Source organism: Ptychodera flava, chromosome 9, assembly GCF_041260155.1.
Source record: "Ptychodera flava strain L36383 chromosome 9, AS_Pfla_20210202, whole genome shotgun sequence".
NCBI lineage: Eukaryota > Metazoa > Hemichordata > Enteropneusta > Ptychoderidae > Ptychodera > Ptychodera flava.
The window spans coordinates 19,816,560-19,828,780 of record NC_091936.1 but is presented as its reverse complement, the minus strand read 5'-3'; the positions used below and the strand labels follow the sequence as shown (position 1 = coordinate 19,828,780).

General features: G+C 39.1%; 1 protein-coding gene across 3 annotated transcripts in view; it reads right to left on the bottom strand.

Annotated features, from left to right (window-relative positions):
* LOC139140272 (short transient receptor potential channel 4-like) overlaps positions 1-12,221 on the bottom strand; it is a 35,501-nt gene that overhangs the window by 6,295 nt on the left and 16,985 nt on the right. For all 3 annotated transcript variants that reach the window (XM_070709413.1, XM_070709412.1, XM_070709414.1), the window contains exons 7-10: positions 11,299-11,486; positions 8,059-8,258; positions 1,352-1,491; positions 387-1,117 (exon numbers count right to left, since the gene is read on the bottom strand). In XM_070709413.1, the coding sequence (XP_070565514.1) occupies positions 387-1,117; positions 1,352-1,491; positions 8,059-8,258; positions 11,299-11,486 (1,259 nt within the window). The remainder of the gene's footprint in view (positions 1-386; positions 1,118-1,351; positions 1,492-8,058; positions 8,259-11,298; positions 11,487-12,221) is intronic.

Genomic DNA, 12,221 nt, shown 5'->3' with positions numbered 1-12,221 from the left:
AATATTTGGCAACACAGGAAGGATGAGAATGGCAACGATTGCAAAGCAAACGGGTCTGTAAAAATAGAAGCCTGCACAGAGACAGAGAAGACAGACAGACAGACAGGCAGACAGATTGACAGATACAGACAGACAGAGACAGACATACAGACAGACAGGGAGCAGTGACAGAAAGAGAAGGAGAGACAAAGAGCCCGAGCATACAGTCATAGTTGGAGATGGACAGAAACGAGAAATAGATACAGAAATATTGAGATGAGCATAGGGAGAGAAATGTGAATGTAAAATCGATGAAGGAGCAGACAGAAGGAGGAGGAAGCTTCACAGACTATCAAATTTAGATGATCGACTATAAAGTCATCGATAGACAATAATTATATATTTACTCTGCGAAGAATCTTTTCTCATAGCATTCTTTGTAGGACTCTTGATCGACTTGAATGCACTCAAGCATCCTATCCTGAGCGTATCCCCAATAAACTTGAGTCAAACCCAATGCGAAGGCAACCCACACCAAACCAAAGATGAACATGAACTTCATAATGTCCGTCAACATTTTAGCGACAGAGATCTGAAGAGGTCCCACATATTTGTTGATCACCACCACTCTCAGGAAACGGACGACGCTGATGACGTTGGCGACAGCAATGACCAAATCAGCAAGCAGTGTCGGGTCGTACTGCTTCCAGTCTTTGCGCTGTACGGAGAACTCGTGCTCGTCTAAATACGCTGGAAATGTGAAGTCGCTAGGGAAGTAATCATAATCAAACGACCTTTCTTCATCGCTGAGGTCAGAAACGGCCTGGCTGAGCCGACTCAATTGCAGGGATATGTTTGCAATTGCTTCTTGGTAGATCGTTGAGGTCATTATCTTATCAGCGACATCTGCAGCGACGGCTTCCAGTATTCGTTTCAGCTCTTCATCCATGTTGAGATGCATTGTTGTGTTTGCGAGGGAGGTCAAGTTGGGAGGCGCTGCACCGACCTCGGGGAACAAAGAGTGCTCGGTCGCGTCAGTCACATTCCTCAATGTGGCTTCATTTGATGACGTTGGATAGATACCACTGTCCTCATAAGAATAATCTAAATTTTCAAAGGTTGTGCTCTCTCTTTCTACCTAAACACAAAACAATGTAAAATTCACAGGTAGTATTTTTTATCATTATTTACTGCGTAATGAGTGGTTGGTACCTCCTCCTGTAAGTGGACCTTTGTCTTGGACAACGGAGTAAATAAGTAAATAATAAACGAATAAACACAAACAAAATCATCTCATGCTGATGATAGAAATGGGGCGAGGAACTAAACAGAGAATTTATAGTACATCGAACCGTTAAGAATTCCTACTCACTATAACAATGGAGGCAGTCCTAAGGCCTACACAAACCCAGTACAATCCAATCTGCATTAGGTCAAGTATATTCCAGGCATTTGCTAAGTAATCAGAGAGGCCAGAATTCCGCATTTCACAGATCTCTCGCCATGTCATTCCTTACAGAAAAAGAAAATAAAACCCGCAGAGATTACTTTCCAGTTTGTGTGATATTCCAAATGATACGTGAACGCACACGTACACATCCAACAATCCATCCAAGCATCCATCCATCTATCCATGAATACATATATACACACACTGCCTGCCTGCCTGCCTGCCTGCCTACCTGCTTATCTACCTACTTAACTACCTACCTACCCACCTACCCACCCACCTACTTACCTACCTACCTACCTACCTACCCAACCATCCACCCACCAACCGACTGACCGACCGACTCACCTACCTGCCTCTCTACCTCCTTACCTCCTACCTACCTAGCTACCAAGCTACCTACCTACATACGTATGTATGTACGTACGTACATACATACATACATACATACATACATACATACATACATACATACATACATACATACATACATACATACATACATACATACATACATACATACATACATACATGCATGCATGCATGCATGCATGCATGCATACATACATACATACATACATACATACATACATACATACATACATACATACATACATACATACGTACGTACATACATACGTACATACATACATACATACATACATACATACATACATACATACATACATACATACATACATACATACATACATACATACTGTTACGTGCAGAGAAAACGAACAAAAGGGTGAACTCAGCAGTTAACGTTTAAACAAAATTTATTACGAAATAAAACTAATTGCTAAGTCAGGGATAGAGTACAAGCTTTAAAAGTGTACAGACTACTTATCTCAGCTGGGACGGCAAAGCTCCAGTCTCAGAGTTGTAACAGTCAGTCGGATGAATGAACAGTCCTTGCAGGCTTGAAGCTGCATAAAGTCCACAGTATAAATCCAGCGTTGGCAGTGAAGGTCTTGAAAAGTCTTGAGAATGACTACTGCTGGAGTTTAGTAACACACAAGAGACACGATCCCAAAAGTCTGACTGGAAGCTGTGCACGTCCCTTTTATAAAGGCATATAAGAACAATCTAGAACTTTTATTGACATGCTAATTACTGTTCTAAAATTATCTCTCTTACACAACTAATCAACTTTCCAGAACATTCCAAACATGACTAATTGAATTCAAGGTTGTGAGGTCATTAAGGGCAGTGACCTTGAGAATGTTCTAGACTAATTGAACTCAGGTCATGATGAGTGTGGGGTAAATGACCTACATAACACACCCCCTCTTCAAAAAAGAAAATTTTTCAAAGAAAAATCTTTCTTTTACAAATGTAATCTTGAAAAGGATTTAAGTACTCAAATTTTGTTTTACTCTAAAGTAAAATTTCTTGAAAGTGAACAACAATAAACTCTAAATACGAGAGAGACAGTCTGCAATTAAATTGTCTCTGCCTTTGATATGTCTAATGTCAAGATTAAACTCCTGTAACATTAAACTCCATCTTAGCAATCTCTGATTTTTGCCTTTAAATTTCTGCAGAAAAACAAGAGGGTTGTGATCAATATAAACCACTATTGGCTGATTTGAAGAAGTAACATAAACTTCAAAATGCTGTAAAGCTAATATCAAAGATAAACACTCTTTTTCAATTGTAGAGTAGTTTCTCTGGGATTTGTTAAATTTGCGTGAAAAATAGCAAACAGGATGATCTACACCATGACTATCCTCTTGCAATTTGTTGTTGGAAAACTTGAAATGGCACTGAATTTGGCATAAAGTATGCACGGCAAAGTCTGGTTATTTTACTGAGTTCGATAAAGTCATTGTTCGGCAAATACTTGGCTTCCTCCTGGAGATATTCCGCTTTCGCAGGATTCAGTCTGTCTGGATGTTGTTCCACTGGATTACTGTCGCCAACATCAACGTCCTGGTTGATGACGTTTGTCCTCGTTGGAACATCTTGAAACAGGTGTTTATATTCGTGGAGCAGTTCTTTCACCTGTTGTTGTTGTTCTGGCTGGAGGTGTGCCAACTTTGTAGATTCCAGCTTCTCCAGGATTTCTGAGTTCTGAAGCTTGACCGAGCCCAGCTTTGAGTTTAGAGTATTTTCACTCAAGTCAGTTTCAGTATCACTATCTTCATAATGGTTTGAACTGACTGCACTGACAGGCTGAGTTATAGTAGGATTATCCCTATCAAAATATGGCTTAAGCATATTTATGTGACATAGCTGTTTTTGTTTTCGCCTGTCAGGTGTTGTTATGATGTAATTTAAATCACTCAATTTCTTATCAATTAGATATGCCCAAAGTAACGAGCATGGAGTGGTTTGCCAGGAACCGGAAGTAGAACAAGAACTTTTTGACCTGGTTCAAACTTCCGTTTTGAGGTGTTTTTATCGTATTTGGTTTTCATTGACTGCTGAGATGACTCAAGATTTTCTCTGGCTAATTCACATGCTTTAGAGAGCTTTGTACGAAAATCTGAGACATATTGCAAAATATTCAGACAATCATCATCGTCTGATAGGAATTTCTCTTTAAGGAGCTTAAGTGGGCCACGGACTGTATGTCCAAATACAAGTTCAAATGGGCTAAAACCAAGAGACTCTTGAATTGACTCTCTAACAGCAAAGAGCAAAAAATGAATTCCTTCATCCCACTGCTTCTCTGTGTCAAAACAGTAGGTCCTAATCATGTTTTTCAAAGTTTGATGAAATCGCTCAAGAGCACCCTGACTTTCTGGATGATAGGCGGATGACCTATACTGTTTAATGCCTAGCTGATCCATTACTTGTTGAAAAATACCAGACATAAGTTGGAGCCTTGATCAGACTGGACACATTTAGGGAGGCCAAATAAAGTGAAAAATTTGACTAAAGCTCTCACTATAGTCTTTGTCTTTATATTTCTCAGTGGTATGGCTTCGGGAACCGAGTTGATGTACACATAATGTCAACATATACTCATTTCCTGATCTTGTTTTTGGTAGGGGCCCAACACAGTCTATTAGTATCCTACTAAATGGTTCTTGAAATGCAGGAATTGGCTGTAAAGGGGCCTTTGGAATAGTCTGATTTGGCTTTCCTACCATTTGACATGTGTGACAAGTTTTACAGAAATGTGCTACATCCTGCCTGAGATTAGGCCAATAAAAGTGACTGAGAATTTTATGATAAGTTTTCCTGACTCCTAAGTGACCAGCCCAGGGCGTTTCATGGGCCAGGCGCAATATTTCAGCACAGTAGGGCTTTGGAACCACAATTTGATGTTTTATAGCCCAATCGTCATCAACCAAAACATCTGGAGGTCTCCATTTACGCATGAGAATACCAGATTTTGTATAATAGGAAACAGAGCTATCTGAAGTTTTATCTTCATCATCTACCCTGTCAAACAAAGACAAAATATCTGGGTCTTTGTGTTGTTCTGCAATGAGATTTGATCTAGAAAATGTCTGACTTTGGTCAGCAGAAGTTTTACTGGAAGTTTCAAATCCACGAGGGATAACGGAATGATCCGTGTCAAACACCTGACTGAGAAAGGTGTCATTTAAGTCAACATCTGTGACATTATTTTTGAGAGTATTTTGATTCTCAGAAGTTTTCTTTGACATGGCTCGAGTAATGGCACATGATGGGAAAAGGCCGGGAATGTCTTCCTCTATTGGCTCTGGATTTTGATCTAAACTAGGATTATCAGTCACAAGTGGATTAGTAATGACCTTGTCCCCAGCAAGGTCGTTTCCAAGAAGAAGGTGAATCCCTTCAAAAGGCAAAAAAGGCCTAATACCTAAAGTCACAGGTCCAGAAACAAAGTCCGAAGACAAATAGACATTATGGAGAGGAACAGGAATGTAGTCATTACAATCTACCCCTTAATAAGAACTTTAGAACCTGAAAATGACTTTTCAGAAAACGGCAGGGTATCTGCAACAAAAGAGACTGGGAAGCCCCGGTATCTCTTAAAATTTTGACAGGGGTAGCGGAAGAGAAATCACTAGAAAGTGATATAAAACCATTATGAATAAATGGTTCGAAAATACCCATAATGCTATCTTGAGAAGAATTGACCTTGACCTCATTAATTGGGGATAAGAGGGTTTAACCTCAGAAAATGTGTTGCACACATTATTAGACTCTAATTGAGTTGATGAAGAAATAAAGCCGGTTGGCTTAGATCCACTTTGACCACTTTGACTTTCACGTTTTCTTTTCAATTTGAAACACTCTGACATTAAATGGCCGTCTTTCTTACAATAATTACAAGAAAGTGTACCGAACTGTTTGTCAGAAGGAGATTGAGACTTGGGATCTGATGATGTGGGAGTGTTACTTGAATTCTGTGAACTGTTGTCATTTGATTTTCTACTCTCCTTTGAAAAATTCTTGGATGAAAAGGAGGAGTTAAATTTACCTGCATTGTTTCTGTAGGAAAAGGACTGGGATGGTTTGCTGAGAAATGAAGATTTGTGGGTCAATGAATAATCATCGCCCAAACGTGCAGCAACCTCTAATGTATCTGCCTTTTGTTCATGGATAAACGTCTTGATGTCACTCCGGATGCACCTTTAAATTCCTCAATCAAAACAAGTTGTCGTAATTTGTCATAATTCTGACTGACCTTTTCAGAAGAGCACCAACGATCAAACAGTTGTTCTTTGTTCGAGCAAATTCAACATAAGTTTGATCCTTCACCTTCTCACAATCCCTAAATTTCTGACGGTAAGCTTCAGGCACCAACTCATAACCCTTGAGAATTAATTCCTTCACAGAATCATAATCTGAAGCCTGCTCTACTGACAACTGAATGTAAATTTCTCTGGCTTTACCCACCAAAGCACTCTGCAAAAGCATAGACCAGGACTCCTTAGGCCAATTCAGACTCTGAGCAATTTTCTCAAAATGGAGAAATATTTATCAACATCCTTTTCTTGGAAAGGGGGAACTAACCTGAAATGCTTAGTGATGTCAAAATTGTCTGAAGGGAAGAATTTTCCTGACTTTCCAAGCTCTAAACGTCTCATTTCTAACTGCAGTCGGTGTTCAGCTAATTCTCTTTCCTTTTCTTTTTCCTCTCTTTCTTTCTCCCTTTGTCTTTCTTCCATTTGCAATTCTTTTTCTTTCATTTCCAATTCCCTCTCTTTCTGTCTTTCTTCCATTTGTAATTCTTTCTCTCTCATTTGTAATTCTAGTTTCTTGATCTCCAAATTTGTCTGCATTTCTAATTCTAATTTTCTGAGTTCAGAGGTAGACTCGGGCTCATAATCTTTTAAGGCAGACTCCTCAAAATGGCCTGATTTAACTAAATGTTTTGCAATCTTGAACTGTATTTCTCGCTTGCGCATAGATCGTTTAACTTCTACCTTAAGGAAATTGGCCAGTGTTATGAGGTCGTCTTTTCTGAGGGAATCAAATGTGTCCTGATCAAGGTCATCCATTTCCTCTGGTTTAAATTCCGCCATGATTAAATTTCGCTGAGTTCACAGTATATAGTAGTTTTGAAAAGCTGTCAAAATGTTGTCAAACGGCTCAAAATATTCGTATCCCGGACGAGCCCCCAATTTTGTTACGTGCAGAGAAAACGAACAAAAGGGTGAACTCAGCAGTTAACGTTTAAACAAAATTTATTACGAAAATAAAACTAAATTGCTAAGTCAGGGATAGAGTACAAGCTTTAAAAGTGTACAGACTACTTATCTCAGCTGGGACGGCAAAGCTCCAGTCTCAGAGTTGTAACAGTCAGTCGGATGAATGAACAGTCCTTGCAGGCTTGCAGCTGCATAAAGTCCACAGTATAAATCCAGCGTTGGCAGTGAAGGTCTTGAAAAGTCTTGAGAATGACTACTGCTGGAGTTTAGTAACACACAAGAGACACGATCCCAAAAGTCTGACTGGAAGCTGTGCACGTCCCTTTTATAAAGGCATATAAGAACAATCTAGAACTTTTATTGACATGCTAATTACTGTTCTAAAATTATCTCTCTTACACAACTAATCAACTTTCCAGAACATTCCAAACATGACTAATTGAATTCAAGGTTGTGAGGTCATTAAGGGCAGTGACCTTGAGAATGTTCTAGACTAATTGAACTCAGGTCATGATGAGTGTGGGGTAAATGACCTACATAACACATACATACATACATACATACATACATACATACATACATACATACATACATACATACATACATATATACATACATACATACATACATACAGCACGTTGGCAAAATTGATATTAATTGATGAAAGGGCAAGTAGCTGTATCTTTTAATGATTTGTTCACTGTTTTATATGTATTTATACTACAGTTTATTTGTTATTCCTTAGAGAATCTAGAGACACACAACTCATCGTGTGCATGTGAAGACTGCATTGTTGTTGTTAACTGTGAATTCTGGTCCGGAATTGAATCCAAAGCTAAACAATAACAGTGCACTTTACACGTATACACACTGAGTTGACAAGTTGAATAGTATATACATAATGCTATTGAGAGCCGAAAAACATTTTGATGTTGCCACACACAAAATAAGATTATCGGAAAAAAATAATCATGAAAAGTAACAGCTAATGGCCTCTTTAAAAATAAGAGGCTGGTGAAAGTGAAGACATACCAATGATCCAAAGGGCTATGAGGATTTCCACCTTTGTCGGAAGAGACCCTCGTTGTTGACTGAGTCTTTGTTGGAATTCAAGTGCAACTATTTTAGACTCATGATAGATATCATATGTGTTGTCCAGATGTGTTGTCGTCAAGAATAGAAAGACCAAGAAACAAATATACGACGCTGTATGCATCAAAAACTTGATGAATCTGCAATGAAGTCACATACTAATAATATAAATGATGACATCACACGATATATACTTGAAATGATGATGTCAAAATTAGCACTTCGTTGGCAATTTCTCAGCAATTTTATGTTTAATACACTCCACATTCGAACAAGTGTGCCTATACTTTTATACAAGAGAAAGGTTTACATGAATGTACAACAAAGTGTTTGGGCGGCAGTTGTGAAAATGCCATCACATAATTTGTGTTAAATGTCGAGATTTTCATCCTTTCTTCGCTTTACCAAGTTGAAAGACAATTGTTAATACTGGGCTTCCTTGATTTCAGGCTTGCATCAACTCTGTCGGAAAATGAACGATGTAGGTACGTTCGTGTCATGTGACTGAGAGACAATTAAGGAATTTGTCTGTGAACGTAAAATTTGCCACTTTTGTTTGGTTAAAGATATAGGGACAAAATGGTCGTAACTTAGTATCAGTGCATTGGAGGATATAATGTATCTCAAACCCTCAATATAACCACTTCCCCGACATAAAGTCGTTGATGGAAAAAATGTACAATAATTTTGGTAAAATGCCTAGGGCTTATCTGCCCTACACCGCTGAAAATCTGGTGTATTCAGATAGGCCGCATACATAAAGGCAAGGAACAGCCAGGGTTTCAGTAAGTTCTTGGCATGGGTATATGATAACCTTGGGTCGCATCGGCATTCGTGTCATTTGTACTGCCACAGACAAATATATAACAGACTAGCAACGGGCATTGTTCAAGGTGTGAAGCGGTTACGTAAGCCATCCATGTTTGCTTCGCCTCAGGAAGATCTCGACTCTCTTTACCGAAGAGTGCCGACCATGTACCCTTCGGTAGTTTCCGGATTTTTGCTAATTTTTAAGCGAAAGTATGTTCGGCAAAGTTCGTGTTGTTGTTGTTGTTGTCTTGTTGTGCTGAGCAGAATTGGCGTGCTGGCGAAAACTGGAAAGTTTTGAGCGTCTGGCAGGTGAGTTTTACCATTCGAAAAATTCCTCTCACCTTTTTATGAAAATATATATAATGAGCGCGTTTGAACCAAATTTGAATGTCTTTTATCGATACTGTCAGATTTTACTCAATGGTTTGCAGTCAGTCATACTGTCATTTACACGTTCGTCAAGGAAGGACATGTTTATGAAACTGCTGGCGTGTTGTTTTGATTGGCGTGAAGCAGTGTTTCTGCCCTGAGAGCTCACAAAGTAACCCTGGTTGCTACGAGACAGGCAGCACGATGCCATCTCGTCTTAGTTTTCGCATAATCTCGTCTCGTTCTGACGCAACATCTATGAATCTTACGAGCGACATACTAAGTTATGACCATTACGCCCCTATATCTTAAATCATACAAAAGTGGCAAATTTTACGTTCACAGAAACAAATTCTTGTCCCTCAGTCACATTCGTGTCATTTGTGCTGCGTCAGACACTCGTCTCGTGTCTGACGAGCACTCAAACTGATGCGACGCAGAGACAGGTGTTATTGGGGTGGCCCTAAAACGAAGGGGGAAGGGGGATACGAAGGGCTTGTGACCCTAAAACGAAGGGCTTATGACCCTAAAACGAAGGGGGAAGGGGGATTATGATAGGATTATGGTATTTATATTCTAAGTAGACAAAACTTGGATAAAACTATGCAAAAACAAAATATTGTCCTGACTATGATAAAAATATGAAAATAAAGAAATATTATCCTCACACTTAAGGAGTTATGTTAGTGGACAAGGCGGAATGGCTTTATGTACAATGCAATATATACGAGAACCATATGCATTATCAATAACTATCACTGATGCAGTGAAGTGGGATATGATATTCAAAGCAATAGAAGAAAACACTTTATGTTATTGGGTGACCCTGGGGTTTATGTACAAAACAATATATACAGGCACTCACGCCATGCTTCAAGCAAAGTCTATAACCATCACTGAATGCAATCAATGTGTTCTCTACTGACACTGAGAATATCATGTCCCCCTTCGTGGCATTATTTAAAGTTTTTGGCCCTATGTATAGTATGGTGCTGGTGCCTATGTATTGTACATTATACACTAAGCCCCCCGTCCTATAGCGTAAGTCCCTTATGCCCGATGATATTTAATTTTGCGAGTTTCTATCAAACTTTATGCTACTCACGCTGAAAATATCATGTCCCTCTTCGTAGCATAATTTAAATTTATTTACAGACCCGTCTTCAGTATGGCGCTGATGCCTGTGTATTATACATTGTACACTATGCCCTCTCCTTCGTCCAACAACATAAGTCCCTTGAGGGTGAGGACAATAATTTAACTTTGCATGTTTCTATCAGACTTTTCTCTACTGACACTGTAAATATCATGTCCCCTTCGTGGCATAATTTAAAGTAAAAGGTTTCATCTTCAACATTGTGGTGGTGCTAGTATATTACACATTATACACTAAGCTATTCCCCCTTCGTCCCAGAAGATAAGTCCCTTAAGCGTGAGCACAATATGTCATTTTTTAATCTTGTTATCAATATGTTCTCTTCTGACAATGAGAATATCATGCCCCCTTCGTGGCATCAGGGACTGTAATGAGCCCCGATAAGTATGATGCTAGTGCTTGTGTATAGTGCACTTTGCACAAAGCCCCCCCCCCCCTCGCCTTCGTCCAATAAGATAAGTACCTTAAACGTAAGGACAATTTTTCATTTTTGCATATTTTTATTAAAGTGTTCTCTACTAACACAGTAAATATCATATCCTCTATATGGTATCAGTGATAGTTTTAGGTCCCCATCAGGTTGGTGCTAGTGCCGGTTAATATTGCATTGTGCATAAAGCCCCGGCTCCTGTCCTACTTCTACTGACATAAGTCCCTTAAGCGTGATGATAATATTTCATTTTTGCGTATTTTTATCAAAATCAGGACAATATTTCATTTTTTGCATAGTATTATCAAAATTTTATCTACTTACATAGAGAATATCATAACCCTTCGTATTCCCCCTTCCCTCTTCGTTTTAGTTTTTCCCCGTTATTTAGTCATAACCTCTGAGTATCACTCACGGTATTCTCATGAATCTTCCAAATTTTCCATACGGATAGATGAGGTACAGCAGACCTAGTACGGGAAATGCCAGCATGATCACAGTGGAGATGACGAGGTTCCACGTCAAACTTAAATCTTGCCAATTCTCTAAACCTCGATACCAGAGTTCACTTAGATGCTGTTGACAATGTGGATGAACGACGAACTGTGGAGTACAAAGGATAACGTGGTTTGTAGACGCCATTGCCTATAGGTGTGAATGGTCAGTGGCCCACGAGTAACCAATTGAAATAATGTCTCACTTCTGTACCCTCCACCTCGAGATGTCAACATCCATGTATCTTATGAGCGACTTAGAGGACTGTCTCACCGTCGATTTTTCGATCCAGCAAGAGGACGTCAGGATACAGAAACAGAGTAGAGGCTGCAAGTCCTCAAAGATAACACCGTTTATTTCTTATACAAAGATGTTACATACTGCCAGGTGTTATCCCATCTCCTGAGTCAAGTACTTGTGTTTGTAAAGAAACCTACATACAATCTGTACAGTGGCTCTTTACATAGTTGAAATACGAACTTGTCTTTCGTGTGCCCTCATAGTGTTGACGTATTTGTTGCCAAAGCTCATATCAATGGCCAACACGATAAACGCCAGAACAATTATTTGCTTGTTAGATTGTTCACAGTCCGCTATCGTATATTGTTTATAATTCTTAACCTGATCATTGACCTTAGTGCAGAATTGACGGCAAAGTGAATTACGTCTGTAACATTTAATTCAGATTTAACGATGAAAGTGTGGTTACATTTGCATATTTAAAGTTTTAGAACTACATTTATCATGTTTGGCTAAAACATCGTCTATGAAACTGCCTGTGTCTTCTAGCTTTCAAATCTTATAAATAGGGGCAAGTAAAATGAGAACGCTGCGCCACTGACG